The sequence below is a fragment of the Nansenia antarctica genome (genome assembly GCF_963989245.1).
Source record: "Nansenia antarctica genome assembly, chromosome: 17".
NCBI lineage: Eukaryota > Metazoa > Chordata > Actinopteri > Argentiniformes > Microstomatidae > Nansenia > Nansenia antarctica.
In genome coordinates, this window is record NC_137687.1 from 4,307,709 (window position 1) to 4,327,800 (window position 20,092).

At 44.9% G+C, this 20,092-nt stretch overlaps 2 protein-coding genes across 2 annotated transcripts in view; one reads left to right on the forward strand and one right to left on the reverse strand.

Moving 5' to 3' along the window:
* Positions 1–1,014: 1,014 nt before the first annotated feature.
* LOC308172556 (myeloid-associated differentiation marker homolog) lies at positions 1,015–1,863 on the reverse strand (the record flags this gene model as incomplete). The annotated part of the gene is made up of 1 exon (XM_080547459.1): positions 1,015–1,863. The coding sequence occupies one exon, from the start codon at positions 1,861–1,863 to the stop codon at positions 1,015–1,017; it is 849 nt and encodes a 282-aa protein (XP_080403585.1).
* A 4,181-nt stretch (positions 1,864–6,044) lies between these two features.
* Positions 6,045–20,092, forward strand: part of arhgef11 (Rho guanine nucleotide exchange factor (GEF) 11) — a gene marked incomplete at its 5' end in the record, with an annotated part of 34,421 nt that continues 20,373 nt past the window's right edge. Inside the window, 18 exons of the mRNA XM_080547455.1 lie at positions 6,045–6,079; positions 7,090–7,104; positions 7,556–7,647; positions 8,021–8,119; positions 8,942–8,991; positions 9,135–9,192; positions 9,870–10,069; positions 11,428–11,499; positions 12,145–12,252; positions 12,356–12,404; positions 12,534–12,571; positions 12,682–12,786; positions 13,151–13,219; positions 14,040–14,144; positions 17,107–17,205; positions 17,359–17,401; positions 17,798–17,894; positions 18,778–18,900. Coding sequence (XP_080403581.1) covers positions 6,045–6,079; positions 7,090–7,104; positions 7,556–7,647; positions 8,021–8,119; positions 8,942–8,991; positions 9,135–9,192; positions 9,870–10,069; positions 11,428–11,499; positions 12,145–12,252; positions 12,356–12,404; positions 12,534–12,571; positions 12,682–12,786; positions 13,151–13,219; positions 14,040–14,144; positions 17,107–17,205; positions 17,359–17,401; positions 17,798–17,894; positions 18,778–18,900 — 1,457 coding nt within the window. The remainder of the gene's footprint in view (positions 6,080–7,089; positions 7,105–7,555; positions 7,648–8,020; positions 8,120–8,941; positions 8,992–9,134; positions 9,193–9,869; positions 10,070–11,427; positions 11,500–12,144; positions 12,253–12,355; positions 12,405–12,533; positions 12,572–12,681; positions 12,787–13,150; positions 13,220–14,039; positions 14,145–17,106; positions 17,206–17,358; positions 17,402–17,797; positions 17,895–18,777; positions 18,901–20,092) is intronic.

A 20,092-nucleotide genomic window follows, 5' to 3' on the forward strand; every position in this document is an offset into this window, starting at 1 on the left:
ATTCACCCATTCACACACCCATTCACACACCATTGGAGGCAAGCTACCATGCAAGGCGCTAGCCCGCTCACTGGGAGCAATTTGGGGTTCAGTGTCTTGCCCAAGGACCCTTCGACATGTGGCCAGCCGGGACTTGAACCGCCGATCTGCCAACCTTGCGATCATTAGACGGCGGCTCTACCTCTTGCGCCACAGCCGCCCCGCCACCCTATTAAGTTATATAAATGTTGATGCCTGTATGTAACCTACAGTATGTTGAAGTGAAATAAAATGTAATTGAAAGAAAGAGTTGCGATTAGTTGAACAAAATGGGGAAGAGGCCGTTAATCACAATGAAAGTTCTCATTAAAAATTTGGTAATCACACAATCCAAAAGGTTTATTTTCACAGATTAAAAGTATACACTCAGATATTTCACCATCACTCAGAAGAAATCATCAGTGTCTTTTTTATATCTCCTTGGTTTAAAAAACAAACAAACCCAAAAAAAACAGGTACTGGGGGGTATTCCATCAATTTCGCTAAAGGAAAATCCAGGCTTATTCTGATAAAAAAAAAGAATTCTCGCAAGAGGTATCAAAAATAAGCCTGGCTTTTCCTTTAGCAACATTGATGGAATACCCCCCTGGTGTGACATTTGTGTAAGCTTTTACAAAACAGCATGAACTTTGTGCAGCAATTTGGCATTTAGTAATGCAATACAGTAATCGATTATTTCAATAGGATCCTGAATCCCAACAGGCTATTTGAGAGTGGATGCTGCAAATTGCCAGGATGGATTTTTCTCAGGATCTTGTGGATACTTAGGAATCCTGGGACAGACTTACTGTATGAGTTTCTGTTTTTCTGTCCTGAACCTTTCCACTGCAATCCTGAATATGATGTGCTTCTTTATCTCACCCCCCGATGCTAAATGTCAGTCAAGCACTGGAACTTAGAACATAGGACATATAGAACATAGAACTTAGAACTTAGAACTTAGAACACTGGAACATAGGTCTCCCTCGATTTCCCTCACACACTGACAAACACCAGTCGGGCTGAGTAGGCCAGGTCAGCCAGATACAGCAGGAAGTTGACGGCGGTGAGCACGGCCACAGCTACCAATCTGGGGGGCGGCTGCCCCCTGTTGTGGTAACGCTTGTCAAACTGAAACACCGGCCAGATGATGGTCGCCGTCAGGTACATGATGGCAGCCAGCATGCCGTAGGCCGACAGGAACCGTGCGAAGGGGAACGGGAGGCAGCCGGTACACTCGCCGACGCACATCACCACCACGGCCGCCGAGAGGATGAAACAGATGCAGTACACGGCCATGCACCACTTGAGCGCCGCGTGCTGGTCGTACGAGACGGGGTCGCTGACCAACATGAAGATGACGCAGGCCACGAAAGTCTGGCACACCTTGAGTAGGCCCGGAGCCGTGGCCATGTAGCCCGCCACCTCACCCGGCCGGGCGCGAGACAGGCTCACCTCCCCCAGGTAGGCCACCGTGGCCAGGCAGGAGAAGACGGTAGAGGCGATGCGGCAGTCCCGTACCTCGCTTTGGCCCTGCAGGCCTTTGAGGAAGTAGAGGGGGAAGATGATGGAGGCGGAGAGGCAGAGCAAGGCGCCGTAGCAGGCCAGGGTGATGGGGAAGTTGGTCCAGGAGACGGGGGCACGCGCCTGCAGGCCGAACTGCTCCACCAACAGAACCAGCAGGGTCCCGGCGAAACTGAACGCCCAGCAGAACACACACCAGTCGCCCATGCCGTGTGTGAGGTAAGCTCCGTGGGCCGCCACGCTGAAGGCCACACATGTGAACACCAGGCTGGCCACACGCATCCACAGCAGCTGGGAGGTGGGCAGCCAAACCAACGGCATGCTGGGATAGTTATAGTCCTCCAGACAATACAGAGATATGTGAGATATTAAAATAATGTTGCACTTTCTCAAATCTTTACGGTGTTAGGTGTTTATTTAAGGTGCGATTCAGTGCTTGTCCTGTCCTCAACCAGGTTTCTGTAGAGAAGGTCAAAGAAGAAAACAATAAATCAGGATTCAGGACTTACAAGGGGAATTACAGAGAATTAATAGTGGATGTGAAACCATTAACTGTGGCTCACAGAGCAAAGCTCTCTGTGGTTCAGACACGTATTCACACATCCCCCTCCCTCCCCAATGAGCAACGCACCCACATGCTCTTCACCAGTATGCGGACGCTCACATTAGAACATGTAGGGCAGATTAAGCTATTCTAGCTGTGACTTGTACCAGGCCATGCTGTGCACACTGTGCACAAACAGCAAAAGAGGAAATGGACAGTCCCTGGTTTTAATAGAAAAGGCACTTTACCAGTGATGCCCTCTAGTGCCTGCAATGTGTACTGTCCCGTTATTAATCAGTGGCTCAACATAGGCTACCTCGGCCTAATTGGGCCTTAGCTCAATCAGTGCCTGGACAGAACTATTCATGAATTGTGGTTAACATTGGGTTGGGTTAACAACATACTGTTCAACACCACTTTAGTTACTTCCTCCACCTGCTCCTAGCTCCAGGCCTACAGTGCCTACATCTACAAGGCTTTCTTCGTTAAGTGCTTCATTATTATCGAGTTTATCTGGCCAGAGGAGAACCTTTAAGAGCCACGCTTCCTCTCTGAGAGGGGGGAGGAAACACACACAGGATGTTGCACTAATGACGGTTCCTCTACAAGATACAACTACTAGGCTACATGCATGATGTCACTAAGTTAGAGCAATGAGAAAACAAACAGAGCAGAGGGTGGAGGAGGATGTGGTTACCCATAGTGCAGTGTTCAGAATGTTGCACTCTTGAACATGATAGTTTGCAGTGAGACATAGGCTACTGATGGTTGTATGAATATCTTCACAGAGAAACTCCATTAGTGACTACTTTTATATTTGATTTAGAATATATAGCCTAATTCATCCTAGAACGTACTTATGTCTTATGTCTAGACTTATGTCTCGAGCCATTATGTGTACGATATGATGTGCTTTGATGTTCAAAGTCAATTTAAGAGCGTGTTAACTTGTTTGCCTATGATGTTCTAAACAAATTTAGATCACTTTTGTACAGAACCAACAACGGGTTACGCCCTTATAATACCAGACCATTCTCATCATCGCACTATAAATAGACCGTGAGAAAGATAACGGTCTTCTTCAGCTTCGTGTCTAATACTACACCGAAAAATAAATAACAAGTTTCTTCTTACCTATCCTTATCTTTCATGGTTTTCCTGCTTTCTGGTTTGTTTAAAGAGCCGGTGCGCAAACTTTTACGCAGCGTGGCCAACGCGTCCACCGAGGAGAACATTCTCACATCTGCACGCCCATAACCAAATTTGGTATTATAGTGTTGAATTCGTGTCTTCCCTTGACGTACGTAGGCCTACTCGTCGTCGGTGACTGATTTGCGCCCCCTTAGGTACAGTATTCATCTGGGAGACTGGAACACAAGGGAATAAGCAACAGCTTCAGGACCTAAAGATGAAAAGAGATATGAAAGAGGATTTTATTTTTGCTATACTATTCAATAACATAATTAGGAGCACATTGGACTGGAATCTACTATATAAATTCCGAAAAATACTTGATTTTTTAAATGTAGGCATACGAAGTCGCCTAGAACTAGAAGTGCAAAGTTGATAAGTTGTAATAAATCGTTAATACAAGCTGCATGATGATCCTCTTTAAATGACAACAAACATAATTAAATTATGATAAAACCCCATCCTTTTAATATTGCATTTAAATTACAAAATAATTAAATTAGGATTATATAATGATTAAAGCACTTTTGAGCTGCAACGTTTGCAGGAAAAGCGCTATAGGCTACAAATAAAGTTATTATTATTATTATTATTATTATTATTATTATTATTATTATTGTGATCCCTTCGATAGTGTTCAAATGAACTATTAAATCGGTACTGAATGTGTGTATGTAGTACTGAAATCCAACCAGCAGGGGGCGTGGATGTATGTATGTAGTACTGGAATCCCACCAGCAGGGGGCGTGAGTGCGCGTCTAAAATTCAGTCTCGTTCGGGACATCGGTGTGTGTGATTGATACTGTACAACCAAGGCATCAGTGAGAACGACTGGGGTTGCTGCTTGCATTAGCTGACTAGCTCGGGTGAATTGCTAACAACACAATTGTGATCATACATTGGCTTTGCAAGCTTGCAAGCTGAAAAACGACAACAAATCAATGCAATAAGCAATGCAATTGCATTAAATCAAGAAGGAATAATTCGGGGGGACTGGACACAATGGAATCTAAACCCATGGAATGTACCAGCTCCAGTTCGGTCATATGAGGCGAGGAGTTGTTTGGGAGGAGAGAGACGTCGCTTCTGGGGTCTTCTATCAACAACAAGACACTCAGAATCAACATGGACTGTCTGATGAATTAGCAAAATTGCTGTATCTAATTAATGCATGCATTGGATTGGAAGATCACGATATTGCACGAATAACAAACAAACAAACACTGTGGACATATCATCACATTGCATTCAGAGGAGAGACAACTGGCCTAGTAAAAAAAATGCTAATGCATTTAGCTTAGGTAGCTTGCAGTAGCCACCAGCACCCCCGGGGTTGACCCTGTCTGTCTGTCAGTAGCGTGGATGTCACAGCCCACCGGACAGCGCTCGAGCCCCGGTCACCGTGTTCACGTGACGCCGCGGATGAGCCTCTGGCCTTGAAGCAGCAGAGAAGAACTAAGGGCAGCTAACAGCTTAGCTTGGCTAATACACTAACTAACTGCCTTTGAATAGTGTAGCTAAGCTATCACTTCTTGTAGATTTGTAGCTCAGTCTTTCATGCCTTTGTTGAAGTTAGTTGAGCAAACCTGAGTAATGTTGCATGACTTGTCCTGAGCTAGCTAGCTAGTTAGCATGCAAGCTATGCAGCATTAGCATCACCTAGCAAGTAAACAGGCTTGTAGCTGCCAGCTAGCAAGCTAAGGTGGCTAATGTGCAAAGTTGTTGCAAGTTGTGCAAGTGGACGTCCACAGTCTCAGGTCAGCAGACATTCTGTGTATATTGAATTGTACAAGTTTGAATTGTGCAACAATGTCTAACTTACAGTAGCTTGGGACATCCCAGGGGACAGGGACAGTAGCTATAGCTGTTCCCCAACAAAGGGAAGTCATATGGAGTACCATTACACTAGGTTTTAGGATCATGTATTGCTGCTTTTAGACAGAGCAAAGGGCTTCCCATCCAAACCAGCTGTCCCCAGTGATCCAGTAACTTACATTGAGGGACTCACATGGGATGGATGCAAAGCAATTGACTGAGGATAAGTCATTAGTGTTGTTGGCACTAAGTTGTCCTCCTGGCTTCAGGGGTCTAGATACCTTCTAAACTAGATCGGACTCTGTGTTGATACTTAGGTGGTTAATGATGAAATGCATGTTCATTTGTTATGTTTAATGTGTACTATGTATGGGGTGTTTTACTGTAAAAACAATAACATAGAGGGTTGTTGACATACAGTGTAGTAAGCATCAGTCTGTAATCTGTGACAACTGTGCATGCGAATACTGCTCCTGTTCTAACTGGAACTAAACCACAGCATTACGCCTTTAATATTTATTTTTAATCATCTTTACTTTTGTTATGTATGCGTCTTTAATTTAACAGCTGTGTCTTACAGCTTTGAAGGAAGTCAGAGCAGAGGAAGGTGGATTTCATGCATCTCACCGTTTACCTTGTAGTTTTAACACTGTATCACATCATATCACAGTCACAGAGTCCCTTGTTTGAACTGCCTACACTTTACCTAACATTGCAAATGACAACATGAGCAGGACCATCATCAGAGACCTCTCTGAACTGAGTAAGCAGCGCCCAACCAGCTGACGCAGAGGACCTCTTAACGTTTTTTTGGACCTACAGTGAGTAGAAACACTGTGGAACTGCAGAGAAACTTGAGGAGCAAAAAGAATATGGTCTCTACCCTGTGACAGAATTCGACCCCACAAGATCTCCCCAGACTAGGGACACCACCCTCCAACAGTCTGCAGCCATGAGTCTCCGCCAGCCCACATCTACACTGGACAGGTAGGGATGGAGAGTGTTTTACATGGCAACAAAAAAGAAGAGCTCCTACCTAGGGGAGCTGAAGAAGAACACTTACGTTTTGGGATCCAGTTGGAACCTTTTTCTGAGAATGTTTATTATGTTACCTGTTGCTTCTATCTGTCATTACTTGTTTGATGTGCATCTCTGTTGAGTGTTGTGCTTATTATCTCTCAAAAAGGCAAGAAAACACACACACCATAGTTTGGTAAGCTCAGCTGCAGGCCGGTGGGTGAATTTGAAAGATAAACACAGAGAGCGATAAGTTGTTGTGATGCTAATTATTTATTTAACCAACGTTTCAGCAGCAAGCTGCCTTCTTCAGGGTTTTCGAAAACACATTGAGGTTCATTTATATTGTCGGCCTCGTTATCACCATTGATTCATAGATTTAGTTTTGTTTTTGCTTTATGTAGATCAATATTTTTTGTCGCACAGTACTATCTATACATCCCTGTGGCTCGTTGTCAACTGTGCCTGTTCAGTGTGTTTGTGTGTTTGTCTATATGTAGCCTATGTTTGTCTGTTTGTCTTGATCATATTCCTCTCCTCTGTCTCCCCCTCTTTCCTCCTTTCACTTTTCTTGTCTTGTGCGTCTACTTCCTATGTCTTTGTCATGTGACAGTGGGCCACCCAGTAAGAAACCCTCCCACCTGTCCAGGTAGGATGGCTGTCCAGTGAGTCAGAGCCGTTGTCAGTGGTTACCACATCTGTTAACTGTAGACATGTTTGTGTCACCTACGGAAGTTTGCACAGATAAATATGACTGTAGGCCCTTGATGCTAACAGAGCAAGTTTCGGGATCATTTGAAGAAGCCTTGCTGTTGTGATCTTCTTGAAACCACTATCTTGTCTTACTCTTTCAGTGCTTTTCTACTTCTACTTTTCTCCCCTTTTTTAATTTGTTGCTCTTAATGTCTTCTTTCTGTCTTTCTCTGTCCGTGTTTCCCCCTCTGTTATACTTCTCTCTCTCTCTCATGCCTCCCTTTCAGCCCTTTCGCTGCTTGGTGAGTTTTCACACTTCTGCTCCTTGAGTTGATTGATGAGCTGCACCCAATGATGACGAGATTATTGCCCTTCACTTCCCACTCTCTCTCTCTCTCTCTCTCTCTCTCTCTCTCTCTCTCTCTCTCTCTCTCTCTCCTCCAACCTCCAGCACTCTCTATCTCTTCCACCTGTCTCCTTTCTTCCTCTCTATCCCGACAGCTCTGTCCCATACCTCTCCTCCACTCCTCCTACCCTCCCTTTCCTGCTCCATTGTCTCTTGTTGTCCCCTTCTCTCTATCTTCTTCTTCTCCTCCTCACTCTCTCTATCCCTCCGCTCCTCCTCCTCACTCCCTGTCCTGACCCCTGCGGGTATCCCTCCCATTATAACCAGCTGCTCCACAGTCATTCTCCTTAATCCTCCTCCACAGTGCTATTTCGGTGTCTCACGCTAGTGTTGGCCTTCTCCCGCAGGTTAAGCAGCCTGACGATAGGAGACTCTGAGCGGAAGGCCTCAGCCGGCCAGCAGAGGGAGTCTGTGGCTGAAGTCCCCACTGAGAGTACAGGTAAACAGGGTTCCCACGGGTTCCTTGAAATCCTTGAAAGTTTGTGAATTTGAGCAACAGAAAAAAAATCAAGGTCTTAAAAGTTTTAGAAAATATACATGGGTCATTGAAAGTGCTTGAATTCCCCCCTCTCTCTCAATTTCTTTAATAATATATATATATATATATATATATATATATATATATATATATATATATATTCAAAAATGTACTGTTAGCAGGGTCTCTGACTTCCTCTGTCTTCACCTCCATTGCTCTGTTCACTCTCTCTCTCTCTCTCTCTGCTCTCTCCCCCCCCTCTCCCCTTATCTCTCTCCCCCTCACCCCCCCTCCCACATCCTCTCTTTCTCTCTATCCTCCTCTCTCCATACAGGGCTGGTTCAGAGATGTGTGGTCGTGCAGAAGGACCAACTGGGCTTCGGCTTCACTGTGTGTGGAGAGAGGATCAAGCTTGTGCAGAACGTTCGACCAGGTCAGACACATACATACACACCCTTCTACACATGACCCTCTGCGATGGTTGTGTGTGGACACACTCCATGATATCTGTCTGTCCGTGTGTGGACACTCCATGATATCTGTCTGTCCGTGTGTGGACACACTCCATGATATCTGTCTGTCCTATGCTTGGACACTCCATGATATCTGTCTGTCCGTGTGTTGGACACTCCATGATATCTGTCTGTCCTATGCTTGGACACTCCATGATATCTGTCTGTCCGTGTGTTGGACACTCCATGATATCTGTCTGTCCGTGTGTGGACACTCCATGATATCTGTCTGTCCGTGTGTTGGACACTCCATGATATCTGTCTGTCCGTGTGTTGGACACTCCATGATATCTGTCTGTCCTATGCTTGGACACTCCATGATATCTGTCTGTCCGTGTGTTGGACACTCCATGATATCTGTCTGTCCGTGTGTTGGACACTCCATGATATCTGTCTGTCCGTGTGTGGACACTCCATGATATCTGTCTGTCCTATGCTTGGACACTCCATGATATCTGTCTGTCCTATGCTTGGACACTCCATGTATATCTGTCTGTCCGTGTGTTGGACACTCCATGATATCTGTCTGTCCGTGTGTGGACACTCCATGATATCTGTCTGTCCGTGTGTTGGACACTCCATGATATCTGTCTGTCCGTGTGTTGGACACTCCATGATATCTGTCTGTCCGTGTGTTGGACACTCCATGATATCTGTCTGTCCGTGTGTTGGACACTCCATGATATCTGTCTGTCCGTGTGTTGGACACTCCATGATATCTGTCTGTCCTATGCTTCATGCAGGTGGAGCAGCGGTTAAGGCAGGAGTCCACGAGGGGGATCGAATCATAAAGGTTATTATTATTACCTGTTTGCTCTTACTTTAAACCCCCCCCCCCTTGAGATAAGACGACAGAGTTTGCGGAATGTGTACCGCTTCTCTCTCTGTTGCTTCTTTCTTTTGTCTAATCCTTCTCTCCCCGTCTCTCTCTCTCAGGTCAACGGCTCACTGGTGTCGTCTATGTCCCATCAGGAGGTGGTGAAGCTCATCAAGTGTGAGTTACGTTGACTGATATGATGATGTTTTTCTTTTTCTTTTGTTTTATATAATTGTATTAATTCATATGATGATGATGATGATGATGACGATGATGATTACCATCCTTCGATGTGTTGCTACTGCTTCTGTTTATGGAGGTACTCTACTTGACAGTCGTTTCCATTCCTTTGTTTCCATTTGTCGAATCATCTATCTCTTCCTCCTCTCTCTCTCTCTCTATCTCTTCCTCCTCTCTCTCTCTCTATCTCTTCCTCCTCTCTCTCTCTATCTATCTCTTCCTCCTCTCTCTCTCTCTATCTCTTCCTCCTCTCTCTCTCTATCTATCTCTTCCTCCTCTCTCTCTATCTATCTATCTCTTCCTCCTCTCTCTCTCTCTATCTCTTCCTCCTCTCTCTCTCTATCTATCTCTTCCTCCTCTCTCTCTCTCTATCTCTTCCTCCTCTCTCTCTCTATCTATCTCTTCCTCCTCTCTCTCTATCTATCTATCTCTTCCTCCTCTCTCTCTCTAACTATCTCTTCCTCCTCTCTCTCTCTATCTATCTCTTCTTCCTCTCTCTCTCTATCTATCTCTTCCTCCTCTCTCTCTAACTATCTATCTCTTCTTCCTCTCTCTCTCTGTCTATCTCTTCCTCCTCTCTCTCTCTCTCTCTGTCTATCTCCTCCTCCCTCTAGCTGGGACGTATGTCGCCCTGACCCTTCAAGGACCACCTCCCTCAGCAGTCGCCCTCCCCCTACAGCCACTCCCCACGGACCTCCTGCCCAATCAGAGGACGTCGCTGGGTGGTGAAGCCCCGCCTCCTCCACCGCCACCCCTGCCCCCTGGTCTGAGCAGCACCCCCTCCCAAAGAATCACTGGGCCCAAACCACTACAGGTGAACTAGCACACTTACACACCACACACCGGGGCCATACAATACCATACAATACCATACAATACCAGTGTTTCCTCTACATGCATTTCATCGTGGCGGGCCGCCACGATGGAATTTCCTCCGCCACCATTCAGATTTCTCAACCCAAAAAAAAATTTAAGATTTAGGCCGCTTTTCAGACCTTCACAGCGCTAGACACACCCACAAGCGCGAAGCGACGCGCTTGCAAAACTGTTTTGTGATTGGTCGAATACATCTAGGCTGCGTCTAGTCTACAAACTACGATCCTCCACTCCTATCACCGTGGACACAGCAAGGAGCGAATTCCCGGGTAGAAATATTTCCTCTCCCCGCTGTCAGCGGTAAGCGGTACTTTCCTCCAGCAGCGGTAAATGAGGCACCCTTTGCGGCTTAATAACTTTGGTTCTCCGGGGGTTACGGTAAAAATTCCAATGTGTCCGGAAAGAGGACAAGCCATGGAATCGAAACGTTTTTGAATGGAGTCGATCCTCCACTCCTATCACCGTGGACACAGCAAGGAGCGAATTCCCGGGTAGAAATATTTCCTCTCCCCGCTGTCAGCGGTAAGCGGTACTTTCCTCCAGCAGCGGTAAATGAGGCACCCTTTGCGGCTTAATAACTTTGGTTCTCCGGGGGTTACGTAAAAATTCCAACGTGTCCGGAAAGAGTCGTGGGAGACGATTTTTTTATTGACAACGGAATTACATGCTGGAAAAACATGCAGACACAGACAATAAGAGACACACGGGAGAAGTACAGGAAAACATTTTATTTTTTTGGGCCATCCTCGAGTTTTGGCTGAAATTACGTCGTTGTTTTGAGCGCGCGTGCGCGTTTCATGCGCGTGCACGCGAAAAAATCGCTACCCGCCACCGTTGTAAAAATTCCTGGAGGAAACACTGAATACCATACAATACCATACCGTAACATTATAAACACTAACTGGTAATCTATGATGACCAATGTATTTACAGTGCCCTGCGAAGTAATGGACAGTGAAGCATTTTGTCGTAATTTCGGAATGGTGAAACCAATATGTACATATACTGTCAAACAAAATCTGAGAATCTCTACATTAACCTAATAGTAATGTTTTAGTGTGTAGAGCCAAAAGAAGATGCTTCACTGTCCTATTACTTACACAGAGCCCTGTATTTAACCTTTAACCTTTAACCTTTATCTAGCCAGGTCAGTCAAGTCCTTGAGAACAACATCATATTTTACACCGGTGACCTGGTTACTGTAATGTAATTAATACAAGTTATATTATTAACTTACAATCCGTTGACTAAAACTGTGTGTGTGTGTGTGTGTGTGTGTGTGTGTGTGTGTGTCAGGACCCAGAGGTACAGAAACACGCCACTCAGATCCTCAGGAAGATGTTGCAACAGGGAGAGGCTGAACTCCAGGTACCAGAATGTTCTAGACGTCACATTTCTATCTGCGATACTCTGGACACTGACTGTGTCCCAAAAACGAGACACTGATGAGACACCTTACATTTATGTGCTTCTTTTTTTAACATAACCTAATTTACCAATTAGCTTTACCAAATAGTGTTAGAGGGTCATTGAAAGTGCTTGAATTCCCCCCTTTCTCTCTCAATTTTTTTTTTTAAACGTAATTATAGTAGATAAGTCACATTGCTTAACTTAACTCAGTAACTTTACACATATTTCACAATATATTGTGTTGCTGTGCTGTGGTAGAGAAGGCAAGAGACCGTCTAGTGTTCAAGCCTCTACATTCAAAAGCCTCTATTTTTAATTGTCGTCTGTGAGCGGATAGTTCGTATTATATAAATTCTCATCTAGATCTGTCTCAAACTATGCCGTGTTGGGGTCCTTGAATTTGAGGGTATTGAGTCTTGAAAGTCCTTGAAAAGTGCTTGAATTTGATGCTTCAGAAGGTGTGGGAACCCTGCTTACATTTATGTGCTTCTTTTTTTACATAACCTAATTGACCAATTAGCTTTACCAAATAGTGTTAGAGTTGTTTTCTGTCACTGACCAATCAGCATCTCTGACAGTAACTTTAACCTATCCAACCTGCAGGACTTGCAGGAGGAGCTGTCACGGAACCCGTCCTCGTCCCTGGAGGAGCGAATCGAAAGTGCCAAGAGGCGGGCCCACCAAGTCAGGGTTAAGATTCAGCAAGACCTGGTGAGATGCCTGTCGCCATGACAACAAACCCCTAATATCATTGAACTAGATCTGTCATTATCACTGTGACATTTTCTTTGGTTGTTTCTCTCTCTCTCTCAAGGATGGAACTCGATCTGAAGCTGTGACCAACTATCTTACAGCAGGAGAAGGTTGGTATTGGATAATGTCCATCTGTAGTCTTTCTACAAGTTGCGTGTGAATACGCTTGTTCCACTTCTTGGATGTGGTACATGCACACTGCAATTACATTGCTGTAATTACTCTTCATGTCGTGACAGGTCGACTGTCTGTGGACTCAAGTGAAGGAGATTTTGAGGTAAGGAATGCTGGCATTCATCTTTTAATAGACTGATGAAAGAATGAGTGAGAGATGCTCCTTCTCACCCCACCCCACCCCACCCCCCCCCCCCCCCTCCTCCTCCCTAGGCCTGTGAGAGCCCCCACTCCTCCTCCCCCTCCTCCTCCTCCTCCTCCTTCAGGATACCCCACCACAGAAGACAGGGCTCAGATACACACACTTTCCCCGACTCGGTGAGGCAACCACACACACACAAATATTTACTTAGAATGATTTATGTTACGGTACATGTGGGAATACGGTACATGTGGGAAAACTAGGGTTAGGTGCTACGTCGACATGCTGGCATGTCTAACCCTAACCCTAACCCTAACCCTAACCCTAACCTTAACCGTAGCACCCTAGCACCTAGCACCTAACCCTAACCCTAGTTTTCCCACATGTACCGTTTTCCCACATGTACCGTAACATATACATTACAAAAACACAACCCTTTAAAACAGGGCCACGAACATCCCTATGTTCTATTTTTCCCTACAAATCCTTGACACATCCCAAGCTTGTTCATGACATCATTTTTGTGTCTATTCTGGGAAGGGCGGGAAGGCTCAGATCATCGGCCCCGAGGAAGAGGAGGAAGAGGCGGACAGCTACACGCTCAACGAGGTGAGAGACCGACAGCCTCCGTCAGTAAAACGGGAACATCGCTTTCATCAGCTCGCATCCTACGTCACATGCATATTCTAGTATATTCTGTATCAATACTGGTAAAGATAAAAGCTTTAAACAAATACGTCTACTAACACCACCACTCTCTCCTCCTCCTTCTCCCCTCTCCCCTCCCTCCTCCTTCTCTCCTCTCTCCCCTCTCCCCTCCCCCCTTCTCATTTTCTCCTCTCTCCCCTCTCCCCTCTCCCCTCCCTCCTTCTCTCCTCTCTCCCCTCTTCCCTCCCTCCTCCTCCTTCTCTCCTCTCTCCCCTCTCCCCTCCCCCCTTCTCCTTTTCTCCTCTCTCCCCTCTCCCCGCCCTCCTTCTCTCCTCTCTCCTCTCTCCCCTCCCCCCTTCTCCTTTTCTCCTCTCTCCCCTCCCCCCTTCTCCTTCTCTCCTCTCTCCCCTCTCCCCTCCCTCCTCCTCCTTCTCTCCTCTCTCCCCTCTCTCCTCCTCCTTCTCTCCTCTCTCCTCTCTCCCCTCTCTCCTCCTCCTTCTCTCCTCTCTCCCCTCTCCCCTCCCTCCTTCTCTCCTCTCTCCCCTCTCCCCTCCCTCCTCCTCCTTCTCTCCTCTCTCCCCTCTCTCCTCCTCCTTCTCTCCTCTCCTCTCTCCCCTCTCTCCTCCTCCCTCTCTCCTCTCTCCCCTCCCTCCTTCTCCTTCTCTCCCCTCCCTCCTTCTCCTTCTCTCCTCTCTCCCATCTCCCCTTCCTCCCTCTCCTTCTCTCCCCTCTCCCTTCTCTCCTCTCTCTCCCTCTCTCCCTCCCCCCCTCCCTCCCTCAGATGGACGGTCCATTTCAGGACATTGAGCTGCTTAAATCTCGACCGGCCCACATGACTGTGTTCATGAGATACGTCTTCAGCCAGCTGCTTGACCCCAACCCACTGGTCAGTCTTGATTTACAACTTCTTCATCTTCATCGTCTTATACTCATTATGAAAAACTACTACCTGGTACGAGAGACCGCTAGATCAATTTGGGTCCTAACTATGTCTCGATTTGTGTATCAGGGTTCCCCGCGCTGGTCTTAAAAAGTCCAGCAATCCGATTCACAAGACCGAAAAAGGTCTTACATTCCAGTTATTAGGTCTAAAAAATGAGGTGCTAGATCTTAAAAATTTGATTAGCTTGCCCTGCAAGGAAATCAGTCCGACCACATCTATTTACGCGGAAATTAATCAAACTGGAACAAATATTTATTTTATATTAATTATCCTTCAGACTTTTTTGTCTGTATGGCAGTGAAATCCCTAATTTCATCACCTTGAGGATGACAAATAGCTATCATATGGTGTCGCGAATAGGGCTAAAAGTCTATCCAAAGGGGTCTAAAAAAAGGTCCAAAAAGGTCTTAAATGTGACTTGTTGAAACTTGTAGGAACCCTGGTGTATGACCACCAAGCTGATACACAACATTACACTACTCTTCTCTACTCTGCTATACTCGACAGTACACGGCACAACACCACACTAAACTACAGTATACACCATACTACAACACCACACTTCGCTCCACCACACCACACTGTGTGCTGTATGTGGCAGCTCACCTGGTGGTTTGTGTCTCTGTGTGACAGCAGGGTATCCGCGGTGTCTTGAAAAGTATTAAAAGTTGATAAATCAATTTTGGGAAAATCAAGACCCTTAATAAGTATTAAAAAGTATTATCACGATTTTATGAGGTCTTGAAATTTGTAGGTATTTTTCTGAATTAGACTCTGTCCAAAGAGTTTGAGTCCTAAAAACTTTTAGTAAAAGTTGGTGAATTTATTCGTTTTATTAAAAAAACAAAGATGAACCGGACATTCTGTTGTATGATAGTGGTCTAGTCCAGAGGTTCCCAAAGTGGGTGCCGCCCACCGCACCGGGGGTGCCGCCAAATCTGCTCGTAAAAAAAAAAAAAAAAAAAAAAGTATAATATAAAATTATAATAATAATACATGAATAAACGTTTGTTTATTACATGTGCAATGGAGTTCATAAGCAAATAAAATATATATTTCTCAGATTTGAAAGATATTAATTTACTAACTAGGCCTACTAGTTACTAACTAACTACTCCTCACTGAAGTCTTGAACCAAGCGGTGAAAATTGTTAATTATGTAAAATCACGCCCGCTGAAGTCACGGCTGTTCAGCACATTGTGCAATGAGATGGGGTCCGAGCATGAGGGGCTCTTATTACACACAGAGGTCCGCTGGCTGTCGCGGGGCAAGGTGTTATCCCGTGTCTATGAGCTCCAAGATGAACTGATGTCAGTGAGCACGACTTGCCATACAAAGAACAATTGGAAGATGAATCGTGGTGGATTAAGCTTGCTTATCTGGCAGATATTTTCAGCCACCTTAATGACCTCAACATAAAAATGCAAGGGAAGGCTGAGAATATCCTGACAGCGACAGACAAACTGAACGGATTCCGATCCAAATTGAGACGGTGGCAAGACGGGGTGGCCAAGAAAAACACAAATGTTTACGTTGACGGCCAATGACGCAGCACACAAGTCAGCGTCTTTCTTGAATCTGATCGCTGCGCACCTACGTATGCTGGAGGAGAGATTTGAGTCCTATTTCCCTCCAATGAACGAAGACTTCGACTGGCTCCGGGATCCGTTCAACCCCCTCTCATCAGCATCAGCCGCTAGTTTGAGCAGCAAAGCTCAAGATGAACTGGCAGAGCTCATTATGGACCGCACACTGAAGCTCAAACATGGTGAGCTAGGTTTGGATAGGTTTTGACTGCTTGTGGGACATGAATATCCATCTCTCTCAGAGAGCGCCATCAAGGTGCTTTTACCCTTCCCAACCTCCTACTTGTGCGAGCTGGCTTTTTCTTCTCTAGCATACGTCAAGAACAAGACACGCACGCGTCTGTCAGTGGAACAGGACCTGCGTGTCGCGGTGTCCACTATCTCTCCCCGCATAAAGAGACTCTGCTCCCAAAAGCAGGCGCATGTGTCCCACTAATGCGCACAACATATTTCTTTGTTTTGTATTTCTCTCAATTTTTACAATTCTGTCATGATTATTATTGTTAAATTATTATACCCGTTTGGTTCAGATGTGAAATAATAATCTCAGAATGAGCATTGAAATGAGAATTACATTTTAAGGCATTATTTTAAGCCCCCCAAAAAAGCATTGTTCCATTGATTGATTATACAGGCCTTTGATATTTTATTTGTGTGAAGAATTCCCTCTGAGTCTCCTCCCATATTGTACAATCCTTGAGGGCCACAATTTTATTTAATTTAGCGATAGTTTGACTGACCTATGCATTCTTGCCCATCCATTACAGTTCATTTATGACTTTTATTATCTTGTTAAAATTCATTGGGGCAATACTTATGTATTATATATAAACACACATTTTCAAACCAATTCATCGTGTATTGTTTTTAGTTTAAGCTCCGAGGCATTTTTAAAATCTTCGTAGAGTTGGGGTGCCTTGGAGAAGGGGGAAAGCTTCAGGGGTGCCTTGGTTAAAAAAAGTTTGGGAACCTCTGGTCTAGTCTATTGCAAACTACTAAAACTGTAAAGTTAAAGGTGTCACTGATGTAAAAAGGTCTTTAAAAAGTCTTAGAAAGGTATTGAAATTGACCTCAAGATTCCTGTATATACCCTGAGTAGGTAACATAGACATGGCTGTTCTAGTGTCAACTGTCACTTAGATCCAACTGTCACTTAGATACAACTGTCACTTAGATCCAACTGTCACTTAGATCCAATTGTCACTTAGATCCAACTGTCACTTAGATCCAACTGTCACTTTCAAATTAACCTCAAGATTCCTGTATATACCCTGTGTATGTGGCAGCTCACCTGGTGGTTTGTGTCTCTGTGTGACAGCTGTTCTACCTGTCGGTCGAGGCCTACCTGGGCTCCAGCACGAAAGACGCTCGCGCCCTGGCCCCTCAGATCTGCTCCCACTTCCTGGACCCTGACGCCGTACGTCCGTTCTCACTCACCTGCTTTTAACCTTTAACTCTCCTTGTATCAATTAGCACTGTGTCTTCTCACAAAGATTGGAAAGTAACATTGATTTCATGATTTAAATGTATGAAAGATTGATCTGAAGACGGTTGTTTGTTGTTTTCGCAGCCCTTGAAAATCAGAGTGCGCGAGGAGTACCTGACCGACATAGGTAAGCTCCACTTCACTAGATGGTGAAGTGCCATTATTCCGCTATATGCCAATGTGTCCACATTAATTGCACAGGGGTTAAACTGGTCGTTTTTTTCTAATGCGGTCAGTCACGTACACATTGTTGTAAATGGTAAATGGACTGCACTTATATAGCGCTTTTATCCAAAGGGGCCTCTTATTGGCACCGGCCCGCTCACTGGGAGCAATTTGGGGTTCAGTGTCTTGCCCAAGGACACTTCGACATGTGGCCAGCCGGGGCTCGAACCGCCGATCTGCCAACCTTGCGATCATTAGACGGCGGCTCTACCTCCAGTTGTTGTACGATTAGATTTCTATAAGTACTTGCTATTAAACACAGCGTCATGATGTTTCCTTCCCCCCCACCCTCTGCCAGAGAGTCGTCTCCACGCCCAGGAGGACATCAGGGGACCTCTCTCTGAGCTTCAGCAGCAGGTGCTGCCAGACATCCACGACCAGATACAGGACTACAGGTACGGTGGCCCGGAGGTCCAATCAGTCGTATCGGAATGAATCACACGATTCAGTCTAAATCATATGTTTCTTTTCAATCGCTAAATGTGTGTGTTGTATGTGTAAGAGTGTGGATGCGTGTTTTGTTTTGCAGAGAGGTCCTCTCTGTTCATTTTAGGGGTGGGCAAACGATCAACATTTTTTTCGATAATCGTAACGAATTAACGATCAATTATCGATTAATCAATAAGTTTTTTTTTTTTTTTAAATCGGGAAAAAAAAATAGGGCAGAAATAACAAGCATGTTTTCCTTGGGGAAAAAACTTTATTTGTGTTGCTATTGCACACATTCATTCATTCACATCCAAACTAGACGCTACAGTCAGATAACAATCCTCTTAAACAAGGCAGTGAGTAGCCTAAATTGTTTAACTTAAAAACAAATTTTACGTTATAAATAAAAATATAGAAAATAAGTAACTCACCATAGGAGCAGTAAAAAAACAGTTACTCACAAATAGGAGGATGACTGAAAACGTTAGTGTCCTTAAGAGCGTCCAGCTTAACTTAAATTTAAACTCCAGCGAGAGACTGTAGGCGGCAGGCCTACTGGTTCTTGTTCAGAAAGATGATCATGTTAACATGTTCAGGGGTGAGAGACGAACGCAATCTGGTGACACGTGGACAAACTAATTTCCATTATTATTATTCCAAAAAAAAATAAAAAATAATTTTATGATTATCGATCAAAATATTTTGTGATCGACCAAGACCTTATCGATCAATTAATCGATCATCGATCATTGATGCCCACCCCTAGTTCATTTGTCTGTTGTGTGTGTGTGTTGTGACATTATGGTTGTGTGTGTGTGTGTGTGTGTGTGTGTGTGTGTGTTTTTGCAGAAACAAGCAGATGATGGGTCTGGGCTCTCTGTTTGGGGAGGGAGACCTGCAGCAGCTGGATGGAGACCCAGCCAAGGAGAAACAGGTGGTGGACAGACAGGTCACCGCCCTCTGGGAGATACTGTGAGTCTAGCACCCTGACTGCTCGTGGCCCTGACTCTTTTAGAAAGTCTTATTTGAACAAATGTACGTCATTGTGAGTCACTCTGGATAAGTGTGTCTGCTAAATTGTCCCACATATGGATAAGTGTGTCTGCTAAATTAGTCCCACATATCAATGCTATGGCGTATGAAGTACACATACAAAAGTGACTTGTTTTCACTGTGGTACGTCACCACCTTGGGAAGTCTATCCCACGACAGACGGGTCTGAGGTCCTGACTAGGGCTGCACGATTTGGGGGAAAAATCGAATTGCGATTATTTGGACAGATATCGCGATTGCGATTAATTTGCGATTATTTTTTTTTTAAATAGCAAAAAAAAAAAAAAAGTTTTGTAAAGTGTGGCCATATCTCCGGCTAGGAAGGTCGTATCAACGTGCAGTTTGTTTGTACGTCTTCAGGGGACTTAGAGGCTCCCTCCTCTAGTACCCCCACAGCCCGAGCTACGAGTGAAAGAACTAAACTTACATTGGGTTGCTTTAAAGTTGGGTTGCTTTAAAATCAAGCTTCAGATTAAAACATGTGATGGAGCATTACTAACCTGACTCAGGTGGTTTGTTTCACACAACCATCTAGGAAAGCTTAATTGGAAGCTGTTTGGAAAAGGGCAGGTACTTTCAAAAAATACTTGGCAGGTGATTGGATGAATCTATCTATCACCTATTTTCAGAGAGCATTACCACATGATACCATCAAACTATTAACTGCTCTAATTCTAATGCAAGGATGAGAACTTAAAATATATGAATTGGGGCAACATATTTATTTATGTTTTTTTTAAACAGCAACACCATTTTGTTTCTCTCAACAAGTGTCTTTTTTTTTTGACGTTCATTGACGTTGAATCCGACGCGCTGTATGACGTATCCCATACGGGTAGTGGTGTTTCTCAACCCTCTCCTCGGGGCGCCCCAGCCGCTCCACATATTTGATCTGTTCCACCACCAGCACACCTGATTCAACTAATCAAGTCCAAAGCAATCAAATCCAACCCTTTGGACTTGATTAGTTGAATCAGGTGTGCTGGTGGTGGAACAGATCAAATATGTGGAGCGGCTGGGGCGCCCCGAGGAGAGGGTTGAGAAACACATAGTGAGTTGGACTTGTGATCGGAAGGTTGTGAGTTCAAATCCCGCCTGAAACCACACCACT